We start from the raw sequence: 25,234 nt of genomic DNA on the forward strand, positions 1-25,234 counted from the left end.
TTACCAATTAATAGTATTTTCTGTCATTTGTCATCATCTTCTCTAAATAAAAAGTTTAATATCATAGGATAAAACTGTAATCTGCCACAGACACATTCTATTACTAACCATATTCAGACAAAATGCTGAAGTATACAGTTGCTTCAAAGGTGAGGAACTATGCTAATTATTACAATTATTTTCTAAATTTAAGTCAAAACATCTATTGATCAAGAAAATATTATGATTAGGCAAGCGAATAGAATACTATAGAACAGCCTTGGAAATCAATCTGGACCAATAAATAACGAATTAATGGACACAATCTAGGTGTAATACCTTACAAGCATAAGCAAAAATCCTAAATAACGTATAATAATTTAGTCAGACAATATGCATAAGCGGGCATGCCATCATGTTTTCTGACTACTGTTTGCACTGTACTGCTGAAAAGAAAAAGAAACAACAAAAGTCACTTTTAAGATAGTTGATTTTTATCTCATTTATACATACCTAGCATTTCATGGCAAATATTCTGTATTTAAGAAAGTTTTTTTTATATAGGCGTGTTTTATTTGCATTATACTGATGTGAATTTAACATCAAAAACTTTCTGTGGAAGTAATTTTTTCTTAATAAAACTTTAAAAAAAAATCATCTGAAAGTATTAAAGAAAATATTTTGAATTAATACAATTCTGTTCTGACGTCAGTACCAAACAAGCAGACGCACAGTATGAGGTAATTTGTGGGTTTTATGGCAGTAGAGGAAACTGTCTTATTAACCTCTGGCAGAAAGGGCTACATGTGGCTGCAGATGAGCTGTCTGCTTTATTACATTTGCACTCACACATTCTCTAGTCAAATGTTTTTAAGGAAACTAAGTAGCTCTGAGATGACAGAGAAAAGGCCTCTGCACTAATAAATTCAATGTTATAAAACAGGAAACAAAAGTCAGGAGCAAACCAACATTTCATGCAGTGAAGATTACTAACTTATTTTCACTATTGCATGCTAGGTCTTGAGTTGTTCATCAAACTCAATAACAAAGTAGGCAAGCAACTGCACTACTGATTTTTTTAATAACACTACATCATGCAGAACAGTACAGACAAGAGTAGACTAATGAACAGCAGAAGAAACAGAAAGATAAGACAGTAAAATGTGAGATGAAATTTGAAGTGTATACAGGTAGAAAGACGTGTAAAAAGAATTCCACAAACAGGACAAGGAGCTTGAAGTTGACCACCACTAATCATGAATTCTTTGAATATTGTGCTGAGATAATTCCATTGAAAGTGTATAAACAATGGCTTAAAAAGCAAATCAGAAGTTTAGAAGGATTAAAAAAATAGAGGACAAACTGAAGACTGTCTTTATGCAAATATATGTCTTTAAATGTCATCTTTAATTTGCTTAGATTCAAAGAAAAACTAGCAAAACGATATTTCAGAACAGAAATGGTGTCAGAGAAGAGAAACAAGAATAACTTGTTTATTATAACGGATACTGAATTCTTGTGCGAAGAAAACCTGAGAAGGTTTTAAGGAATCCAGATGGAAAAGAAATGGCCTAAGAAGGGAATGTAGTAAAAACAGGTATATAAAGACTGGCTGCTCACTGTCTCTTCCAAACAAGAATTAGAAATTACCAAACAAGGCCAGTAACATGATGTTTCAAAAAAAAAACACAAAACAGACAAAAAAGAAAACACAACAAAAAAAGAGATACTTCCTACTGCAAATGTAGGATAGTAAAATGCAAATGTAAAAAAACATTATAAGAGGTCACTGCATACTTTGAAGAGAGCCCGTGTAAGGGTTACTAATTAGACAAACCATATCAAAATCTGCCAGCTCTGTGACCTGAAAGTAGTTTGAGGTTGTAAGGCTATTCAGCAAAACGACATGTTTGCCCTATTTTTCATCTTTCTTGGGCACCCATTGCTGGATGCTCACTGCTGGCAACTGCATAGTGAGTTAGAGGAACATTTGGTCCAATCCAGCAAAACGTTTCATACTTTCTTAAACAGTGACAGACATAAAATGAGTATCTTTGCATCAGGTCTAACATCTTTAAAGTAGATCTGCTCTGGAATGTGGAAAACTTGTATTAACCTTTTGACAGCAGGAACTGAGCTCAAATGTGGATCATCCTTCAGTAGGTCATGACTACTTTTACTCCTTCCCTTCATGTTCTGTTAAAAAAAAAAAAAAAGGGTTACAAATTTCAGTGTTTAAGGGAATACAGAAAAAGGCAATGGTAAGGAAAAAATTATTTATTTCCAGTTAGTTTTAACCTAAATAGTAAGCATAAACACTTCTAATTACAAAAGAACATAATCCTTGCAGGAAGACAGCAGTAGTGTGGATAATAACATCACCTTCTGATTTATCAACATCTTCTTTATGTGTTATATTTGACACTGTCTTCTTTGTCATTCTCCTAGAGATGCTGGCAACTGGGGACTTGAGTAGATACACTCTTTGCTGGGTAAAAAACTGGCTGGATGATCACTCCCAAAGAGTGGTGGTAAATGGAATTAAATCCAGCTGGCAACCCATCATGAATGGTGCTCCCCAGGAGTTGATATTGTAGCCTTTCCTGTTCAATATCTTTACTGATGACCTGGACAAGAGGATTGAGTGCACCCTCACTAAGTTTGCAGACGACACCAAGCTGGGAGGAAGCGTTGATCTGTCTGATTCTATTTGAAGGCCGTTCAGAGGGATCTGGACAGGCTGGATAGCTGGGCTGAGGCCAATGAGATGAAGTTCAACAGGACCAAGGCTGGGTCATGCATTTTGGCCACAGCAACCTTAGGCAGTCCTACAGGCTTGGGGCAGAGTGGCTGGGAGACTGTGTGGAAGAAATGGACCTGGGGGTGTTGGTCAATGCTCAGCTAAACATGAGCCAGAAGTGTGCCCAGGTAGCCAAAAAAAGCCAATAGCATCCTGGTGAGCAGAAGCAGAGAAGTGATCATCCCTCTGGAGTAAGCACCGGTGAGGCCTTACCTCAAATACTGTGTTCAGTTTTGTGCTTCTCACTACAAGAAAAACATGGAAGCCCTGGTGCATGTCCAGAGAAGATCAACAAAACTGGTGAGGGGTTTGGAGCACAAGACTTATGAAGAGATGCTGAAAGAACTGGAACTGTTAAGTCCAGAGAAGAGTGGGTTCAGGAGATCTTGCATCTCTCTACAATGACCTGAAAGGAGGTTGTAGCGAGGTAGCGGTCAGACTCTTCTCCCACATAACTAGCAATGGGAATGGAAGGAATGGCTTCAATTTGCATCAGGAGAGATTCAAGTTGGATGTTAAGAAACATTTCTTTTCTGAAAGAGTGGACAGGCACTGGAGGTGCCCCAGTCACTGTCCCTGGAGATGTTCAAGAAACATATAAAAGTTATGCTAAGGGATTCAGTTTAGTGAGGAAATACTGATAGTATGAGGATGATCAGAAAGGTTGATCTTGGAAGTCTTTTCCAACCTTGGTGATTCTATGATTCTACGAAATATGACAAGCACTTAGCACCTTTGTAAACTGCTCCAAACAAGTACAGACAATTAAATGCAGTTTGGACAGTGAAAGCTTCAGCCTAAACATTAGGTGACAATCAGTGGGGGTCACGCTGTCAGGTCCCAAAGTACACTGATATACTACAGTGTGTCTTTAGGAGTCTTACCTGGACCTGCTCTGCCCATGAGCACTGTTTCCACTTAGGCCTGTGAATCCAGACACTGCCTGAACTGTAACAGATGTATACTGGAGCCTAGCATTCTGGATGGACAGACACTGTAGCTTTGCTTAATTAGTTACTTTTTCAGACTTTTCTAAATTGGCAATTTTACCGCATTTGGCAACTCCAAAAAAGTTAACAGAACAATTTCACAGCATGACAACACCGATACTGAACTTGTCATGAAAGAGATGTTTTATCTAGATCATTTTAAAATGAAGTGCAAGTATTTGGAGTAAAAGAGAAGGACACAGCAAACAAATTGAATGCAATACTGAAAACAGACACATATAGCAGAATGTCAGACAAACATGCTCTTAAGGAAAGTAAGCATAGTTAGTTGGACAGGCTAAGTCAAAACAAGGAAGCATCAGAGTTAAAATACTGTGATAAACCTCTGCTACTAACCTAACTGCCACCATCTTACTGTAACACTGTGTATTACTGTACTCACTGCTGTCCTCTGTACTTCACTGTAGGATTGGGGATAATTTTCATTACGACAGCACAGAACTTAGCATAATGTAGTCTCATCACTAATAAAAATTGGTACCTGAGCTGTACAAGTCAGTTATAATGTCTGGAGCTCTCGAGAAATAATTTGGTCAATAGTAGAAACATGGATGGCAACCTGCAATTTTTTTAAGTAATTTGGCAAAGTCCATTCAGGAGATATTAGATTAAAGAATACCTATACCATCCAAGTTCTGTGAATTTGGACAATTCGTAACAGTGTAACTCTTTCTATTTTTTATTTAACTGTTTTAAATTAATTACAACAAATATTAATTACAATGACATGATGATTTTCCCACAATAACACTGCCTTAATCTTTGTACAAAATATACTGACATAAGAAAACAGAGCCTAGAATTCCCTGGTAATGAAGAAGTTGACATATTTCAACTCTCAAGTTTTTTACTTGTAATTAAGGAAATGAAAAAGAAAAAAGTACCTATTACCTTGTTAGACAGCAGAAATAGCTTTACACAGCCACACTACGACAAATGGAACCATTTTTATATTTCTGTAAACACTATCATGCAATAACTGAAGGCACCTTCTAAACTAGAAAAATTCAAGGTTTTTTTCTATAAATCAAAATAGTAGAATTATAAAAACAAAGATAATTTCTAATATTATTGTTTAAAACTCAAAAGTAAAAAGAATACAAAGGACTTTAAAATATTTCATTAGCATGTAAAAAAGATAATTTTAAGTTGAAAATAAAAATGAGGATGATTTGGTATAATACCTGACTAACTCTGTTGACTTCCTCCTCTTCTTCTTCAGCTTCTTCCCCAAACGAAAGCAAGTTAAAATTTCTTTAAGAGAGAAAACACATTTCCTATTAAAACTTTAATTATCATTTGATAAACTTTAAACATGCAACTTCCATTTTGTACGTCCCTATTCTATGCCTGAGACAGAACAAACAGGACAGTTACAAACTAACATACTTTAAAGTCACTTTAAAGTCACACAGAATTTAAAATTCTGCCTTGACTAGCTTCCAGAGACTTATAAATGCCAACAGCTCTTTATTATTTTTTTTTAATACAGCAACGCTCCAGCAGTAAACACAAAATTCTCAAGATGCAACAGCTCAGGAAAGCAGCAACCACAAATACAATTTCACAAATGTATTTAGAATAGATAATGATCTTTAAGGGTTTTTGTTCAAAATTATTTATGCACTGTATTAGAAACAGCTAGTTGCAATACAATCTGCTTCTGTCCAACAGAACCAAAAGCATGCACATAGTACCGAATTCCTATTACTTCTCATATATATGTAAATCTACCAAATTTTGTTCATAAATGAATGCATTTAAAAAGCATTTGAAATTTGAAAGCATTTTAATGGGAGACAAGTGTTAGCTGATAAAATAAATTAAAAATTTAAAAGAACTGTGCCCAAGTTACTAGCATGCATTAACTTCTGCATCATCTCAGTTACAAACGATTGCATATTCTTCTTGCCCATGGCTTACACTACTGTATTCTCTCTCCTTTGCAACAAACTATCACACAAAAGAGCTATAGCTTAGCAGATGCACAATAACTACTGAAAAAAAACTAGGGTTTTTTGCTAACATTACAGCAGTTTCTTCTTGCATTTTTGTTAAGCCTTTGTTTCAAATAAAAAAACAACCAAGCTGCTATTTCAAGGTAAAAGAAAATTAACTACTGCTCATGTTGCATGTATTTACTTTGTGCCTTTTACTTTGGGCTTCTTATCTTCTTCTTCTGGTTTGTCCTTCTTCAGCTTTCTATTTGGTCTTGGAACAATATCATCAAATGGATTAAACAAAACCTTCAAAAAAAAAGAATATTTTAGTCATATCCCTAGTAAGCACTGTTAATAAATGACTCAATATTTTAAAAGCAATACATAAAAGACATGCCAGATTTTCATACTAGATCACAGCTCTCTTAGTAATACAAATGAAATAATTAAAAAACTACGAGTTGTAAAGAACAACATACCTACCTCACTACTTCTTATTTTATGTGGACTGAGTGGTCTTTCCTCTTTGTCAACTTCCACTTCAGCTAGCCGCAGCATGTTATATATAGTATCTCCAGTAACCTATCAAATGCACAGGAAAGGTTTGAAAGTACTTAAGTACTTCTGCAAAACACAAGGCAATTATTACGTAAAGAATTTGAAAATACAAGTGATACAGGAAATACTGTAGGCATATAAATCACTTACAGGAGAGTAAGTACAGCGTACCAATGGTTTTGGCTTTTCATCTTTAAATTAACAGCGAAGTTGAAAGAACATAAGAAAGAGCAAATTGTGCATTTCTGAGAGCAGAGGAAGATGTCAAAATTTTTCTGGGACTTGTAAAGCAGCTAAATAAGATACTGAAATACAAAAACTGTAGCTTTACTTTCTTTTGAATGAACTATGAAAGTGGTAAGTTCATCTTAGGCTTTTTAATTTCCTGACTTTCCTTAAGTAATTACAGCTTACAAATAAATGTAAACAAATAAACAAATAAATAATGTTATTAGCATTAGACTAGTAAAGCAGTTATCATATTTCTAGTAAGGGAAAGCACAACACTTCTTTTCAGAAGAAAAACAGTAAAAAGTAGATAATGATGGCAACAACCCATAGAAACATTTCCAAGAGATGCAGACAGAATGCAGGCAGCTCAGAATGAAGTAAAATAATTTCATACATATCTAACACAAACAACACTACAAGAACCTTCAATGATAAAGAAACATATACACGCTTCTAGCAAGCTCAAACTGAGACTACTCTGTGTAGCAGACCTTTCCAAAGATTGTGTGCTTGTTATTAAGTTCATCTGCACGACCCAGTGTAAAGAAAAACTGACTGCCATTATCATGGGGTCCAGCATTTGCCATAGCAACAAGTCCTCTTCGATTAAATCGCAATCGTGAATGGAACTCATCCTGGAAAAGATAAAAAGAATTATTTAACTACTATATATTTATATTAACATACACTGACAAAAAATAAACTGTTAGTTCAAATAAATTAAAAATTCAAGCATTAATAAAACTGGTCATTTATACCTTAGTAACAAGATTATATTTAAAACTTCTGCTCAAAACAGAAACAATTTTTAGTCTATCTTTTCTTCTCAGTTTCTATATCATCACAAATAAACAAACAAAATTATTTCAAAACAAAACAAAAACAAAATCAAAACAGAAACAAAATCAACTAACAAAATCTGAAGAAAAAGTTTAGAAGCTACTATGCCAATAATAGAAAAACAAGATACACAATAGAAGATACACAATACACAGCAGAAACACAATTCAAGATAAACTTAAGTTTTGCTAAGATAACTTTCCCCTTTTCTAAGTATTGCCTAATATTAATCATTATTTCTGTGCTCTATAGAACAGTAAAAGAAAAAAGAAAAAGAAAAAAAGAAAAAGAAAGCATTTCTTAACGTAACTGCATCACAGGTATTCCCTGTAAAACCATTATTCTAGTCAACTGTTTCATTTAGCAGAAATTCTAATCCATGTAAAATAACCAGAAGTTCAGAAGCTTTGCAATAGTACAATATTACTCAAATTCAAAGGAAGAACATCTTCAGGACCATGAGAAGACAGAAGAGGGCATCAAATAAAGATAACAGTGATGAGTAACACACAGTATGAGTAAAACACAATAGTATAAAACTTCTTTAACACTTAACAAAAATATTAAATAAGTGTTATTACTACACTATTAGAAGTATTTGTTTTGATGTTTGCTCACGTAGCAACCTCTCCCACAAACTGCAGATATGCATTAATGCAGGATTTGCATTACAACTGCAGCAGGTGGACTGATGGCCCAGAAAGGTCACATAGTTTCAGTCACCAGCTAAAGATGTTTACCCTATCTGAAAGACTCAACCAGAACTAGAGCACAGCTTCTGTGCATGTGAAACTTCACTCAGGATCTGAAGGGCCTGACCAAGAGAAGTGATGTGCCATCATCAATAATACTAGTGACTACATACACATTCAGATACCTTTGACTATTCAGACAAAATGTACATGGACAACTCATATTTCTGCTCCTCAGTTTTCCACAAAGATCCATAGAATGCTTTGGGACCTTATATATCACCCGGTTCCAATCCCCTGTCATGGGCAGGGTTACCCCTCACTAGACTGGGTTGTCCAAAGCCCCATTCAAGCCTTAAGCACTCAATATGGATGATGCATCCGCAGCTTTTCCAGGCCATCTGTTCCATTGCCCCACCACTTTCTGAGTTAAAAGTTTCTTTTCAATGTCTAATCTAAATCTACTGTACAAAATATTCCTTTCTTCTGTCATTCTCAGACAAAGAGTCTTTCTGCAGCTTTCCTGTAAGTCCCCTTTAGGTACTGGAAGGCCTCTGTACTGCCTCTGCAGATTCCTCTCTTCTCCAAGCTGAACAAGCTCAACTCCCTTAACCATTCTTCACAAAGATGTGCTCCTGCCCTCTGATCACCTTTGTGGTCTCCTCTGGACCTGCTTCAACAGCTCTATATTCTTTCTTGTGCTGGGGGCCCTAGATTTGGATGAAGTAGTTCAGATGGGGCCACACAAGGACAGAGCAGAGAACAATCACATCTGTCTTTTGATGTAGCCCAAGATACAATCGGCCTTCTTGGCTGCATTTCCCATTGTAGGCTCATGATGAGTTTCTCATCAACCAGCACCCTAAGTTCTTCTCACATCTGCTCTCAATCCATTCTCTGCCCAGCCTGTACTTGTGCTTAGCATTGCCCCAACCTATGATCAGGACCCTGCACTTGGTCTTGTTGAACTTCACGAAGTTAAAACACATAAGCACTTGCTCTGAACAATTTTCTCTCCTATTTTTATTTTGTTGAAGTGAATGCTAATAAGGTTATACATTTATCACAGAATTAGAACAGGCATATTTAAGAACACTCAATTCTAAAATACACATTCAAAAATGTTGAAGCATGTGCAAATTCAGAATATGAATAAACTTCAGCATTCCTTATAGAATAAACTGCATTCCTTCTACAAATTTTTTTTTTCTCACAACCTAACACAGTAGGAAGGGCAACTGACAGAGAGTAACCAAACATCAATATGCACAAGATACACAGATACATAGCTACATACCTTGAAGGGAGCTCCGTAGATTGAATCTCCACCTGAGCCGGTACCAGTGGGATCACCTCCCTGCACTATAAAACCCGGCACTACTCTGTGAAATATTGTATTATTGTAATACTCTAAAAAAGAAAAAGAAAATATATTAAACATACTTAAGCTATCTAAAGATCACACTTCCAGAGAGATTATGCAGACATACCAGTTACTGGAGTTCTACAAAACAAAACCTACAACAGTATTCTGCCATTTCCACCAAGCTGCCTGATCATATATTGACTTGCTCAGCATGACTGTACCTTACCTAATCTACAAAGCATTACTGATGATATTTATGAAAAAAAAAAAAAAGAGGAGTCTTAAGTTTCTGCCACAGAAGATACTGCATACCACTGACAAAACTGTATTAATGAGTAATTTTATTTTCAGGACTACCAATGATAGTACCAGTATATATCACTTTAAAAGGAGAGTTAAATCTACTACGTCCTGTCCCAGCCAGTACCTCACATACACACTTGTTTATATCCATGCACCAAATGGTTATCGCTTCCACTCAATGGCACAGAACACAGGTGTTGTCCCTTTCCCCTACACTGTACTGTCTTTTGCTCCCCAGGTTATCTTGTTACTGTTCTCTATACACACACACATATACTTCAGATAAGCATTACGACACTGTAAGAAAACATAAGTATGAAAAGTTCAACTCAACACATATTTACTTTATTTTTTCCTTTTTTCAATCTGCATTATGCTGTAAGACAAAGCAGGACCTGACAGTGTTGCAGCATAGCTCTGTATGTTCAAGGATAGTTATATTATACAGTACTCACTAGAGAAATACTAAAGCATACAATACAAAGCATAGGATCCAACAGAGTAGCCATGCAAGTTCAGAAAGGAAATATGGCATAGTTTTTTAAAACCGAGGATAACTTAAGGTAATTCCCTGGGCTGAGAAGCTGACTTAATGTTAAAAAAATATTTTTGAAAATCCACATCTTCACATAATCAGTAAGAGCACAGAGTAGACCTTATATATGACTGGGATACACAAATTCCACACTGCTATTTTTCCTTATCAGAGAGCTAAAAGGACTCTCACCAGATCTTATTAATGGTATATAAGTAGGAGTAGGAAGCATAAATTGAGAGGGTCTTTTGCACATTTTTTGTATAGTTTTCCCAATATGGAACTTCTCATTTAGGTACATTATTTCAGCAAAAGGCTTTACAGGGTTCTAGTCAATAAAACACCACAGCAAATGAAACATTAAAAGCACTCATGAAGAAATGAACAGGGAGTAACAACAGTGAAGCAGGAATGAACAGGGGATGTCCAAGCATTGCATCACTGACATTTCCTATGTGCATTAAAGCTGCTATACTTTGTAGAGACTTCCTGAAAATAGGCCTTCCTAAACATCTGACACCAACTACTACATTCAAGAAAACCACCTAAAAATTGTTGCTCTTTTTCCTTCCATTGGGATCCTTAATGACCTTGAAAAATGTTTTTGATCTGGGTAGCAAGTAATAAAAATAATTAGTTAACATATTAAAACTTACTTAAGACTTATCTTTTCCAAAACTGTCATCAAAATACCAATAGTACACATTAAATAATTCTAACAAATCCTACCCCATCTTGTCCTTACCTTCCATACAAAGCTGGATGAAATTTCGACATGCTTTTGGTGCTTCTTTAGACCACAATTCTATATCAATATCTCCTGCTGTAGTTCTCAGCAAAACCTACAAAATTTTTATAAACATACCATTAGTTTTATTGCAACTTAGACACTAATAAACAAATATTACTACTGAGTTAAAAGGCACAGTTAACTTCATAACATTAACAACAGTAGTAGATAAGTAGTAAGCAGTTAAGGCTGGTGATGAGTAGCGTCCCCCAGAGGTCCAACCTAATCACCTTTATCGCTGACATACACAGTGAGCTTGAGTACACCCTCAAGTTTGCTGATGACACCAAGATGAGTAGTGTAGTTGATATGAAAGAAGGAAGGAATGTCGTTCAGAGGGCCCTGGACAGGCTTGAAAAGTGGGGCCCATGTGAGGTTCAACTAGGCCAAGTGCAAGGTGCTGTATGTGAGTTGGGGCATTCCCAGATAAACGTACAGACTGGGAGAAAAACTCCTTGAAGGCAGCCCTACTGCAAAGAATTTAGGGGTTCTGTGTGTGAACATCTGGGAATGTTCACATTTCATCTGGGTATGGATGAAAAGCTGGACATCAGCCAGCAGTGTGCAAACCCTAAGTCCAAGTGTATTCTGGGCTGTGTCAGCACAGGAGCAGCCAGCAGGGAAAGAGGGGATTGTACCCCTCTGTTCTGCCCTCTTGAAGCCCCACCTGGAGTACTGTGTCCAGACCTGGGGCTCCCAACAAGATAAAGATGTGGAGTTGTTGGAGCAGGTCCAGAGGAGGGCCATGAAAATGATCAGAAGGCTGCAGCACCTCTCCTGCAAAGAAAGGTTGAAGTAACCGATCTTGTTCAGGCTGGAAAAGAGAAGGCTCCTGGGAGACCTTACTGTAGCCTTCTAGTACTTGAAGTACGGATATAAACAAGAAGGAAACCAACTTTTATGTGAGTAGTCAGTGACAGGACAAGGGCAGATCGTTTTAAATTGAAAGAGAGCAGATTTAGGCTGCATGTATGGGGAAAATTCTTTACTCAGAAGGTGGAGAGTCACTGTCCACAGAAGCTGTGGTGCTCCATCCATGGAGGTGTCAAGGTCAGGTTGGATGGGGCAATGAGCAGCTGAGCTGGAGGGAGGATGGAGCAGCCCTTCCCATGGCTGGAGATTGGAACTGGGTGACCTTTGATCCAAACCATTCTGTGATTCTATGATATCCCAATGTAGTTTTGCAGCACTTAAGATATAGTTCTGAAGTAACTCACATGAAAAGACTACTGATAACACAGTAACTACCAGAGGGCAGAATATTAAACACTCTTTAATATTTCCACAATGAGACAACGCAGAAAAAGAATATGCCTTAAATCTCCAGTGGCACGCTCTATTTATTACAGGTAACACCACTAAAGACAATGCCAATTCATAACAAAGCGGTAAACATAACAAGCGGCCGAAAGCGACAAAATCAGCCGCCTGCCCCTCGCCCGCGCTGCCAGCAGCTCCCGCCCTCCCCTCCCTCGCAGCTCCTCCGAGGGCAGCGCGCGCACCGCCGCGCGGCAAGGCGAGCACGGCGCCGGCTGCCCGCAGGGAGCCTCACCTTGCCGTTGGTGGGGGGCTCCTGGATGTAGATGTTGCTCATACTGGGGAAGGGGTGTTGTGGCAGACCCACGCAGTCCCAGACCAATGCGCATCAACGCTTCTCCCCTACCCGCGCTACTGCCCGCAGTCCACCGCCATATTGGGCGCCTCTACACAGCACAGTGGAGCGGGGGAGGTGTGACTGCCCAGAACAGGGGAAAGGGGAAAGGAGAAAGGAGCGCTCCGCCGATCAGGGGCTGCACGGCGATCACGGAGTGAATTATTTCTGGAAGGACCTGAAGGCTTTTCCGGACCTCCGGTCCCTCCTCGTCTCCCCGGCTCGGTACTGAGGTCCCCCGTCCTCCCCGGGAGTGGCGCGGCCCGAGAGCTCCGGGCTAAGCCTTCCGGCGGGAAGAGGCGCCGCGGCGTTTCCGGGCCGGGCTGCGTGGAGGACGCTGCTCGCAATGGCTCTGCCGGGTGAGGAAGAGTCCCGAGGCTGTGGGGCGGCGTGCTGAGATGGGAGCGATGGGGTCAGCGGCACCGTTCGTGGGGAGGCGAGGCGCGAGGAGCGGCTGGCGGTGCGTTTGCCAGCCTGCGGAGCTGAAGTGCCGCCGCCATGGCCGAGTCAGCAGCTGAGCGGGGCTGTGGGCTCCAGCAGCCCTCCTGCGCTCAATACGCGGCCCTCGCCTGCAGTCTTGTGGGTGCGCGAGGGTACGGCTGGATCCTGCCGTCTGCAGGTGGTCACTGCCTTCCTTAAAGGTCCCGAGAATGGCATCGTCCCGCATGGTTTTTTCTCCTCGTGCCCCAGATTAACGCCTGTCTGCATCTAGGTTGTTTAAGTAAAGGCTTTAAGAGCGGAGGTGCAGTCAGCATGGGCAGCAATGGTCGTGTTACCCACGAGGTATTCAGCCTGTGTGATCCTGTGGTGTGAGGAGTATTTGGCTGGAGAAAATTGAGTAAAACTGAACCTTGCTATGAGTTAAACAACAACAACAAAAACTTAACAAAAACAATTCTTTAATAAAGCTGCTCTTGCTCTCATCTTAGGGGATAGTTTCTGAAGGAAGAGGTCTTATGTTTGTGTTCAAAGATTTGCAAAACCTCTTTTGCAATATTGTTGTCTGCTAAATGAGTGAGGCCCTTAGTTTTTTTTTTGGAGAACTGGCAGTTGGAAAAGAGGGGAAGTGGGTGGAGAGAAGGAAGCCTTTACTTGTTTGCTTTTAGTTGCCTGAAACTTAATCTATACTAAAACCCTGCTTCTAACATCATTATTTAAATCCCAAACAATAATAATTTATTATCATCTCAAGAATTTGATGGGTGTGGGGATGATAATCAAGATCGAAAAAACCTGTTGTTAGGTCATTACAGAGCCATTAACTTCTTCAGACACTATCATCAAGCCCTAGCAAGATTACATTCTCAGTTGGGATTCCTGATTTTGCTGCTATGTAAAATTTCTTTTATACACTTTTTTTCCATATTTTTCAGTCACACGCTTTTTGTGTCTTAATTGGTGCTCATTTCTCTGCTGTTTCCCTTAAAAACGTGTGTTTTCTTTACAGAAATCTACATCTCACAAGTTGCACCTGAATAGGTAGTCCATAGGTAGTCCAATGCCTTTCTTATCAAGTACTGGGTGATTATTGGAAAGCCTTGCACAAAGTGTTTGCACGTTTAGTAGATTCTGTAGTGTGTGCTTGCTTCCTTTCCATTGAGCACTGAGTCCTTCTGTACTGCATTGATTACATTGATAGAGATGGAGTTTATTGAGTATGTCAGAATGATGAAAGATGAAATCTTGCTTATGAGTCCAGATGTGAACTGAATCAGCAGATGCTGTTGAGTATTCTGTGATACGGCATTGCAAGATAGAGATGCATTTTTTTACTCTTTCCTTTACACTTTGTTTTATTTTTATGTTGCCTGTCCCCTTATTTCTCGTGGTTTTCTCATGGTTTAAAGATAGATACTTATGAAATAGACACATAATAACTGCAGAGTTTATAAACCACTGAGAAGATACGTAACACTGAGGTTTGGGATCTGCAGAAAACCATGGGATTTCAAGGCTCCTCTGTTTCTTTTAGTAGGATTTACTGAAGGTGATACTTCTCTCAGTAAATCAAAGTAAATCAAAGTTTGAACTCTTGAAGCTGATATACCCCATTTCCAGTTCTGTAATTTCATAGTTTTTTTCTTATGTTAGGTTAATTATTTAAATAAAGGAACTAGTTGTACAGAAAACTGTATACAACTGTTTAATTTTCCATATTTTTCATACTAGATAGAAAGACACTCTTTGATTTTGGAAATGCTGTTTTGCTTAGAATTATGAATTGACTCAGCTGACTTAAAAATTGCACTGATCCTTTGATGGGTAACAGGATCCACATTTTGTCTTCTGAGTTAGATCTTGATAATCTACTTAACTGGGGGCACAAGTAGGCATAGAAAGCGACTTTGCCAAAATTCAGAAGAGTGATCATTCTGGTCTGTCTACTGGTGTTACCAAGCCAGATTTAAAAGTAACACATAATTGATGAAATGTTCTGTTTCAGGTGCAAATAAGGATAACATCAGAGCAGGATGCAAGAAATGTGGCTACCGTAAGTCTATATAGTAAGCAATATGGTAGTGCAGTATTGGTTTTGGGTTTTGGTTTTTTGTTTTTTTTTTTTTTTTTTTCCCGTTTTGTAATGATGGGACTACTTTTGGGGGAGAAAAAGGGGAAAAAAAAAAGGATCTCCACCCTTGTGGCTGTTCTAGTCCCTCACTGCTCTCATTGTAAAAAACTTTCTCCATATATCCTTGAGTGTTTTTGAAGACCTGAGTTTCTTAGCCAAAAAAATCACCTGTATGCTGATGTATTCACATGTACTAAATTTGCTGTGCAATTGCTTGAGAAACCTTGAATTCCAAGCACTGTCTTGGACATCTGTTGTACTTGTGAGGTAAGCATTTGTGTTCTTTTTGAATCTCATTGCAAGCTTAAGCAGGGCTTTCTGCTCAAGGTATGTCCAGTGTGTTTTGAAAAAAAATAAAAATAAAATCTGCATGATCTTCTACACAAAGAAATTATCCTTTGTAAGATGTGCTTTGAGTTATGAAAGTCTGCCCTCCTCCTGAAGGCCCTATCAGGGGTTGATGCTGTGCAAGACCAGCCCTTTTCATCACAAGCTGCCTGATGCTGCTGTTACTTGCAAGAGCTAAATGCTGATTTACGGAACAGGTTTTTCATTATGTTGTGTTAGGGAAAGTACATCTGTGACCATTTTCCTGATGAATATAGACGTGTTCTAGTGAAAATATTAGTTTATTAATCACTCAGTCACATTTTTAGAACAGTGTAGAAGTGGACACTGCTCCATAGTGAACTGCAGTGAACTTTTAACACAGTGATTTAAGCTATATTTGTGTGTTTTATGTAGGATGAAGGAAAAAAGCTTTGTTCTTTCACTGCAGACTTTGCTTCCAACAAATTTTATCAATGAATTGCCTTATGTATCCAGTCTTTCAGAGAAATAGGGATATCAATATAGATTCAGTGGTTTATTTGTAGATGCAATGTCAGAGGCTTTCTGGAAGAGAAGGAAACTTAAGGTTAAATTGCACAGCCTACATTTTTTTTTTCTGTATTCAAGGTCTTTAATAGAGAGAAGCTGAGTTTGTTGCTACTTGAATTCTTTCACAGACCATATCTTCAATTTGCTTTATTTTTATTGTTATTCCAATAGGAATATTCAACTTCAAGGCGTCTAACTCATGGTAGTGATTATAACAATCAAACTTAGAGAAGTAAAAATACTAGTCCTGTGTTAGTGGGGATTAGTATTATGTACAGATTATTAAAAATGATTTATATTTCATAAGGAAATAGTGTTCTTCTATTTCACTGAAGAGAGATGGAAAAAGCAGTATACAGAAGAACTTGCTATAGTTTTCCAAATATTTCTCTTCATGCTTTTAAGTTGTTATTTTAAGTAGTTTCTTCTGAAAGGATATGAGACTATTAAAGAAATATTAAGTATTTCTTTAATAGGAAATATGAAGAAGAAGAATATAAAATATTAAAGAAATAGAAAATCTTTAACAAAAATATGCACCATTAGAATACCGTTGCACAGCCTCTCAAGGAGAAATTTGCAGTTTGTTCTCCTTCTTCATTCATTGATTGTAGTCTATCCTAGCTTTCTTTCTCTTATTAAAATGGAATAATACTCTTAGCTTTTGATAATATTTGCTAGTTTTTAACGTGCTTCTAAATTTTTGTTTTCTTTAGCTGGTCATTTGACATTTGAATGCCGAAACTTTCTTCGAGTGGATCCTCAAAGAGATATTGTTTTAGATGTTAGCAGCACAAGCAGTGAAGATAGCGAGGAAGAGGAGTTACAGAGACTGCAAGCCCTGCGTGAAAAGAAAAGTAAGTTAGATCTTCTAAAAAAAAAATTCAGTTAGCTATTTATTTTAGTAGTAAGTTGGACAATGGTCTTCTGATGTGCTGGACCTGTCATTTCATTCTTTCCTATAAATAGGACTTGTCTCTACCGTAAACAGTACATCTTTTACGTCAAATATTCAGACTTAAGATATTTGATACGTTCATGCATTTTTTTATTGATTCCTTTCATTGGAAATTAACAGTTTACGCATTTAGAACATCTCAAAAAGGTCTTATTGCAAAAGACTATAAAACTATTAATAAGCAGCTACTTTGAAGAAAATGAAATTGATATTCTGAGTTGATTCTGTGATTATGTGTATTTTAAATATCTTAAAGTCAACAGCAACTCTTAAAACCAATGACAAATATGGCAGTTGAGTTCTTTTCAAATTTCTATATAGTAGCTTTCCAATTGAATTTCAACATTAATACTTGGAGAAACACTTACCTCTGTGAAATTTGAGAATCGTGCCATCAGAAGGAAGGTAGATGTGTTAGTTACTTAACAGTTATGTGGATTCATTTCAATTTGGACTCTGAAAAGGCTGTTCCCCTAAAAAAAATGGGAAGGTTGTTCTACTGTGTTAAATTGTCAAAATTCTCTCAAGGGTATATGACCAGTTTTGTGGTTCAACCTGACGGACAGCTAAGCACCACCAGTGAGCTGTTTGCTCAATCCACTCAAATCTCCCTTCCAATGGAAAAGAGAGAGAATTGAGGGTGAAGAGAGGATGGAAGTAGAGCACTAGGTTCATATAAAAACTATTTACTGAGACAGAAAAAGAAGAGAAGTATTACTAATGATTATCTATCTATCTATTACATATTTTCAAAAGAAGTGATGCACAACACAATTGTTCACCACCCACTGGCTGGTGGTCAGCACCTCCCCAAGAGGCAGCTGTGCCCCCCTCTTCCCCCATAGACAGCTCTCCCCAGTTTTATAGATCCACATGCCAAATGGTATGGAATATGCCTTGTTGGACATTGGGCCAGTTTAGGTCAACTATCCTGATTTTGCCCCATCTCAGCTATCTGTTTTAAGGATAAGTTCTAGAACCAGCATTTTCCTGTATGTAGCCTATGCTTTAGATGATACTATAATATACATCTATCTGATTTGCATTTCAGAAAATTCAAAAATAGTTGATGAGGTTATTTAGAAAGGACCGTGGTCATACATTTCATCCAGTAAGACACAAAAATTGCTTGTAAGTGAAATTTGAGAATACCTCATATCACTGAACAGAGGTAAGGCAGGCAAGCAATGAACATGACTGTTCTATAGAAGCTGCAGTAAATTACAGTTATTTGAGCATTCCTGTAGCAGTTACTATTACCGTTACTGCGCACTGTTAATGAGAATTGGTAACAAAACTAGGATTTAAGTTTTGTTCATTCTCTTTATATTTAATATTAAGGATCTTGTCTAACAGCTGTACCATGTTTTGTTACGTTGAACGAGTCATAGATTAGTATGGACAAAATCTGTGGGTTTTAGATTTTAATGTACACCCACCTTCCTTCTGAAGGCCTGCAGATATCCTGAGTTAAGAGTTCTCACAGATAAAATGGTGACCTTTCTTATGCATCTTTGTTTTCATTGTAGTAACAATACAAACAGTTGTAGGTTTCAGTCTTCAGCATGGTGGACTAAAAATGCATGACAGTTCTTTCTGTCACTGTTTATTGTTTTTTGCATTGCCTGAATGTTACCTGATTCTTCATTTGGTAGGACCAGGGTCTTAATTTCTCTTTCCAGCTATCTCTTAATTCAATAATTCTGTCCTACATTTAGTTTTTTAAGCAACCACATAGGCGAAACAGGGAAAGGTCAAGTTAAGAATGACTTGTCTACCAATTTTTGTAGATGCTACCTTCACAGTTAATTCAAATTTATCTTAGCTGAAGTGTGGATTAAGGCTATTTGAAACTAGTGCAGGTAAATTATTCTTTTTTTTTTTTTTTTTTTAATCTTTTAGTTACGTGCCCTGGTTTCAGACTTGTGCGAGTCTTTTAAAATGTAGAAGCAAAGCTATGCTACGTTTTACAGGACTTCCTCATTCCTGATCTTCAGATAAATTACAGAAGTTGTATATTGAGTTCTGCTATTCTGCAAAATATTTCTGAAATTAATGCATAGTAGTCTGGGGTTTGGAGAAGGGAAAAATAATTTTACAGTAATTTTACAATGCTATTGAAGCCGTTCTTTTAATGCTCTTCTTAGTTCAGATGTTGTTGGAAGTGTGTTGTAAATTATATATATATTTTTTGCCCATAGATTTAAATGAGGAGGAAGAAAAAAAGAAACAAAAAAGAAAAAGTAAAGAAAAAACAAAACTAAAGAGACCAAGGAAAAGGTAACTCTTTCACAGACTTATTTTAATTGCAAAACAAATTCAGAAGTACTCTGGTTTTTGGGTTGATTTCAGAAAATATTGTTTCTTTGAATCCAATTGGTTTTGTGTATACTATATTTGGAAAAAGCTTACTATCTTCCAGTGAAGTTTTGTTTGTCCATTAAGTAATGATGAAGCCATAGGCTTTGAAGTTAGGACCATGGAGATCTTGAAAGCCAGCATGACAGACGTTTTGCAGGTCTGAGAAGGCAATGTTCCCTCTGACTACCCAACAGCAGGCAAGGTGTGGTAGGAAAAGGGGAATAAGATGTCAAGAGGATTTTGGGGTTGGTCCTCAGCTGGGCTCATATGGAGAAAACACTGTGGAGTTCAGAAGACCCTAGGCTTCCCTGAATGGTCATGTGTGTGCATGTATACAATACCCTTTCTGAGTAGCATTACTATCAAAGGGAAAACTTCTGCACTTTTATTTAGCATGTGTTGACTTTTAATGTTTCTGTTGCTGTAGAAGCCTAAAAAAGACTTGCTCTGGTTCCAAAGAAAAGTTCATGATGTCCAAATTTATTGTGAATCCAAGTTTTGACCTGCTGACTGAGTTTTAGAAGAGTCTACTCCATCATTACAATTGTTGATGAGATGTCCTTTCCGGAACTGCACTGAGAGCTGGGGAATATATAAGGGCCAGAATAAGATGTTCTTCAGAAATAAAGTATAGGAAAAGGACTGAACACTGATTGTATTGGTATTTTTCCTTCTTCCTTACTTACACAGCATAGTTGTTAACCTACACCTTAAAAAGAGTACAGAAGAGTTAGTCTGCTAATAGTAGTCTTTAGGTGCAATCTATTGTGAAAACGGTAGGACAGAACAGCCCTCTTGAGGACGATCATGAGGATTATTATTCTCAGCTTAAATATTCTATGCACGTAGTAATTTCCTTCATCACTGCTGATCAGAGACAAATAATAACAGCTTCAGAGGCATCCAGATTTGCCCTACTAGTTTATCATAAATTTTTGCATGTGTGAAGTATATGTTTAGACAAATCCTCATTTGATACTTTAAAAGCTAAATAGCTTAATAGCTGAAAGGTATTTTACTGTCAGACTTTAGCTCAGATTTTGTGAGGTCTGTATGCTTAGACTTTTTTCTTACTAAAGGTTGAAAAACACAAAGCATACTTGTTCCGTTGTTAATTAATCTGCATTATAAACATACTGCTTTTCTAGCATGGTAGGCAAATAGAAAAATTGTTACTTAATTGAACTTGAAATTGAGATTGTACGAGCTTTCCAAAGGATGCTGCTGTATAAGTTCTTCAACAATTTGATTTCAACATTATATAAATGCTAAAATAATAAAATTATTCTTTTATTGTCCATGAATATGTATTTTTACTAGATCTTCCTCATCAAGTGCTGCTGAAGAGGTCAGACCAAAGTCGAAAAAACAAAAATCACATAAAAAGGAAAGGAAAAAGGAAAAGAAGAATAAATCTAAGAAAAGCAAACATCATAAAAAGGAAAAGAAGAAGAGACGAAAGGAAAAGAGTTCATCTTCAGATAGTTCAGACAGTTCTAGTAGTGACTAAGTTGCTGGCCTATTTTTGCTGTCATTTCTGCAGAGAATAGGATGGTTTTCCTTTCAGATCTTGCCTATTTGTGCTTTGCAGTTATGTTTATATTGATATATATATTTTTCAGGAAATCTACTTGCAAATATCAGTGCTTCAAATTATTAAATGGACCATTTGGAAACTCTAGTGGAAGGTCTGTGTGTCAAGATATTCGGACTTCATATGCTTAACATTTGAATGGTTAAATCAAATTTGGAAATTTAAATGAGCTTGCTTCTGTTAATATATTCCATAAATGTATGTTTCCATCTTGTGGGAGGTAATCAATCTATCATGTTGAAATAGGTAATAAAAATTACCCTTTGCTGTCAGGGAAAGTGTCAACAGTTTACAGGCCATTTTGCCCTGGGAGAAGGGTGAAAGGGAAAAGGGGCAAAAAAGATTGGAAGATGGGCTTAAAAACAAAACAGTTGCAATGATTTGAGGAAGAAAGTTAATTTACTATATTATGTATTGGAATGCAAGATAATATAATTGGAATTGAGGCTAATGAGAAAAATGAGAGAGAGTGTGTCCAAAAACTGAAGTTCTGAATGGCCTGAAGGCATGCTGAAAGCAGGACAGCTAGGGAGCACACTACTGCATTGACAAGCATTAAAAGAAAGGACGTGTCTTGTGACTTGCAAACACTTTTATCTTTTCCTCTGAGTGGAAAATGAAAACAGAACAGTAAAAGTCTTCTGGAAAAGTAATTGTTCTCCTCCGAGAACCAGGTACCCAGAAATATCCTCAATCCACAGAACTGGAGCGTTAACTCTTTAACTCCCAGTGCTCTACGTGATGTTGCTATGTGGAATGCCAATAACAAAAGTCATAAAATCATGACGGAGTTATTTCAGGCATGTCAGAGTTTCATGATTGGATACCCTGGTATTCAATCCTTAGAATTGTAGAATGGTTTGGGTTGGATAGGGCTTTTAAGATCCTCTAGTTCCAACCCCTCTGCTATAGGCAGTCACCTCCCTCTAGGCCAGGTTGCTCACAGCCTCATCCAGCCTGGCCTTGAATGTTTCCAGGCAGGGAGCATCCACAGCCTCTCTGGGCAACCTATTCCAGGGTCTCACCACCCTCACAATAAAGAATTTCTTCCTGATATCTAGTCTAAATCAACCATCTTCTAGTTTAAAACCACTTCCCCTCATCCTGTCACTGCATGCCCTTATAAAACATATTCATGAAACACTTTATGAACATAAAATTGGTTATTCTTATTGCTCTGTCACTTCCTGTAGAAGTCTCTTACAAAGGTTTTTATGCAGGGATTAGACCAAAGGACTTTCATATCCCCTTCCACCCATTCTCTCGGTCTGTTTCCAGCAGATGTCATTAATGCATGGCCAGAGAAAGAATGAAAGGGTGGTACAGGCATGTCTCTGAGCTCATCACCCTAGTTGGTGGCCCTCCTCTGGACCATCTACAACAGCTCCATGTCTTTGTACTGGGGGCCCTGAAACTGGATGCAGTACTCCAAGCAGGATCTCATGAGAGCAGAGTAGACAGGCAGAATCACCTCCATCGATCTGCTGATCACACTTCTCTTGATGCATCCAGGATACTACTGGCTGTCATTGCTGGCCTATGTTGAACCTTTCATCAACTTTCATCAGCTGAATCTACAGCTGAGTTAATGATAAACTGATACCTTTGAGTGCAGCAGACTGTGATGCTATCTCAGGTATGCCTCATCTTCAAAGTACCTAAATTTGCACCTGAGGGGCAATGTAAGATTTCTTCAGTGTAAGAGTTCACAGTTCCATGTGACATTAACTGTATTTTAGAACATCATGTCACTACAAAAATTGCTGCTGTAATGGTTACTGTGATGGTCCTGCACATTTCTTCCTTCAGTTTATAGGTACAAGATGAGTACCCTAATTATTGGACAACTCAGTTTGTACTGTAGTATATATATATACTACATATATACTGTATATACTTGTATTTATATGTACTATTTATTGTGCTATAAAACACTGCAGATCAAAATTCTCATGGAAGCCAGAGAAGAGCAAATAAAAGTAATCTGTAACCATCAACATAGATCTCAGTAGAGAATGGCAAGAGTCCTTGCATCTGCTCTTTTCTTATTGATTTTGGTCTGTGTCTTAATTTTTCATTCATACACCATGATATGTAGGATGAGCTTGGATAATATAGCTGGCCTCCTTAATTAGCTAACAACTGTGCATAAGTTTGAAAAGCATATTAGGAGCATTTTTCTTATAAATAGAAATCTAAAGTTTTCTACCACCCTGTTCGCACTGGCACTGTAGAGCATGTGGAGTTTATTTTTAATAACTGGATCAGTTCTGTGAATCAGTAATTCTGTGGAGAGCAACAAGGGAGCTGTATGCTGCATAATAATTCAGTACTGTTGTCAAAGGAAATGTTTAATTCAGCTGCTTTTTAAGACAGATCTATTTTTTTCTCCTTATGTTGTCTTTAATTAATGAAATTGGGTTATTGGAGTTAGGGGATTTCAGAGCTCATGTATATTTTTCCCATGGTCCTCTGTGGGCACGCCAACTTTGGAGAATGGGATTTTGTACATTTGTTTCCTCCTTTTGTAAGCTTGAGCTATCAGTAAAGCTTCACTTAACTGAAGGCAAAATATGTAGCTTTCTGTTCCAGAACTGAGCAACCCTTATTAAGGTATTTCTCTACGCAGAAGTGTAACTTTTACAGTTATATCAATTTACATGTCACTATTCTCTCAATTGACATAGTCCTTTAACAGAGAGAATGTTCTGTATGTTAGTCTACTTTTCAAACTATATTAACGTTTTATGTACAAAGATGTACATTCAGGCCACTATTGTTTGCCACAGAATTGAAGTGCTTAAGATTTCAGGTGTAAGCTAACATACCAAGGAAATGCTGCAGTTCACTATTCTTTGCCGTGTTAGTGTTTGCTAATCTTCAAAAGGTGACACCAGAATAAATATTATATTGTTTTCCCCTTTTGTTTTACCATAATTTTAGTGACTCTGATGTGTTGTAACAAATGTTATTCTTTCACATGAGGCTCAGCCAGTGCCAAAATGCGTACTTGGTTCCACAAAAGTGTCATTTGAGAGGTTTAGGTATGAAAAGAAGGTCTTTGATTTTAAAATTCATCCATTCCTTCTGCCAAGTGTTGGTTTCATTTTTCTCAGTTTTAAGGATGGCACCTGACTTAATTGTAGCTCTTACACAGGCCCAAGATAGTGATTTCTTGCCTACTTCTCAACAAGCACTAAAGATCTTGTAGGATGAAGGTGACAACAAGGACTGTCATCCCCTGTCAGCAGGCTTCAGTTATAGGACATAATGCATGTTTTCAGAAAGAAAGGAAAAATGATGCACATAAACAGTAATAGAGCAAGATCAAAAATTGAACAGCAACAACAGGTGATAGTAACATAATAATGAAGAGTAAACAAATTTCACGCTCCTTACAATAAGCTCGAGAATGCAAATAACCTCTTTTACCAGCAAAATGTATTTAAATATTATCACCATTATGCTTACATTTTTTTTTTTTGTGATGGCAATTTGCATAGTTTCTGAAATTTTTTCTTGGAATATTTTTAACAGGTTGATCAAATACTTGCTTTATTGTGTTCTGAACTCTTACTGGTGATCTGCTTTGGGTTTTTTTTTGCAGTATGCAAAGAAGAATAACAAGGGGACGAACAAAGATATTAGCTGTAAGTACGCAAGTTAAGGAGGTAAAAATAAAATAATAATAAATTCTGAGTAATACAGATTTATTACACAACTCTTAAATCAAAGTTTTTCCTTTCAGCAACAAATTAGAGAATTTCAGAATTCAACAAGGCAATTATCACAACAGACAACTGCAGTTTAGTTTAAGACACAGAGTACCTTACAGGGTTTAATCTTTAAGATCAAAGCTGAGGAGATAATCAATTCATATTGAACTCTTATTTTCTCAGTGTTTCCATAGTTCATAACAAGAAAGCAAGTCATATTTGTACATCACTCTGAGATCTATAATAATGAATCAGAAGCACTGCTACTGTTTCATGCAGTGATTGGTTCTAGGAGCTTCCAAGCTGCATGTTCAGCACTTCATCTTTTGGAGTTCCTTACATCTGTCCCCAGCCAGAAAAGGGAGCAATCTATTTATGCATTATAGGATCACAAATATTGCAAAATATTGTTTTAACTCAATTTAAGAAAAGGCTAAGGCCTTAAGATCTTTTTTTTTTTTT

At 37.3% G+C, this 25,234-nt stretch overlaps 2 protein-coding genes across 3 annotated transcripts in view; one reads left to right on the forward strand and one right to left on the reverse strand.

Moving 5' to 3' along the window:
- CWC27 (CWC27 spliceosome associated cyclophilin) overlaps positions 1–12,773 on the reverse strand; it is a 117,274-nt gene extending 104,501 nt beyond the window's left edge. Inside the window, exons 1-8 of the mRNA XM_042875094.1 lie at positions 12,597–12,773; positions 11,000–11,096; positions 9,348–9,460; positions 7,010–7,153; positions 6,213–6,311; positions 5,932–6,035; positions 4,974–5,043; positions 2,096–2,175 (exon numbers count right to left, since the gene is read on the reverse strand). Coding sequence (XP_042731028.1) covers positions 2,096–2,175; positions 4,974–5,043; positions 5,932–6,035; positions 6,213–6,311; positions 7,010–7,153; positions 9,348–9,460; positions 11,000–11,096; positions 12,597–12,638 — 749 coding nt within the window. The 5' untranslated portion in view covers positions 12,639–12,773. The remainder of the gene's footprint in view (positions 1–2,095; positions 2,176–4,973; positions 5,044–5,931; positions 6,036–6,212; positions 6,312–7,009; positions 7,154–9,347; positions 9,461–10,999; positions 11,097–12,596) is intronic.
- Positions 12,774–12,815: 42 nt separating this feature from the next.
- SREK1IP1 (SREK1 interacting protein 1) lies at positions 12,816–25,221 on the forward strand. 2 transcript variants are annotated; one of them, XR_006179705.1, is made up of 6 exons: positions 12,816–13,054; positions 15,139–15,186; positions 16,860–17,000; positions 19,303–19,381; positions 20,783–21,150; positions 24,594–25,221. XR_006179705.1 is itself a non-coding variant. In XM_042875095.1 (5 exons), the coding sequence occupies exons 1-5, from the start codon at positions 13,042–13,044 to the stop codon at positions 20,970–20,972; spliced, it is 471 nt and encodes a 156-aa protein (XP_042731029.1). In that variant the 5' UTR covers positions 12,816–13,041; the 3' UTR covers positions 20,973–21,974. The 2 variants fall into 2 exon arrangements, 1 of the variants encoding a protein (XP_042731029.1); XM_042875095.1 differs by lacking the exon at positions 24,594–25,221 and having other exon boundaries at positions 20,783–21,974.
- Positions 25,222–25,234: the final 13 nt, after the last annotated feature.

Source organism: Lagopus leucura, unplaced genomic scaffold, assembly GCF_019238085.1.
Source record: "Lagopus leucura isolate 7727_CA_CO unplaced genomic scaffold, USGS_WTPT01 Super-Scaffold_100014, whole genome shotgun sequence".
NCBI lineage: Eukaryota > Metazoa > Chordata > Aves > Galliformes > Phasianidae > Lagopus > Lagopus leucura.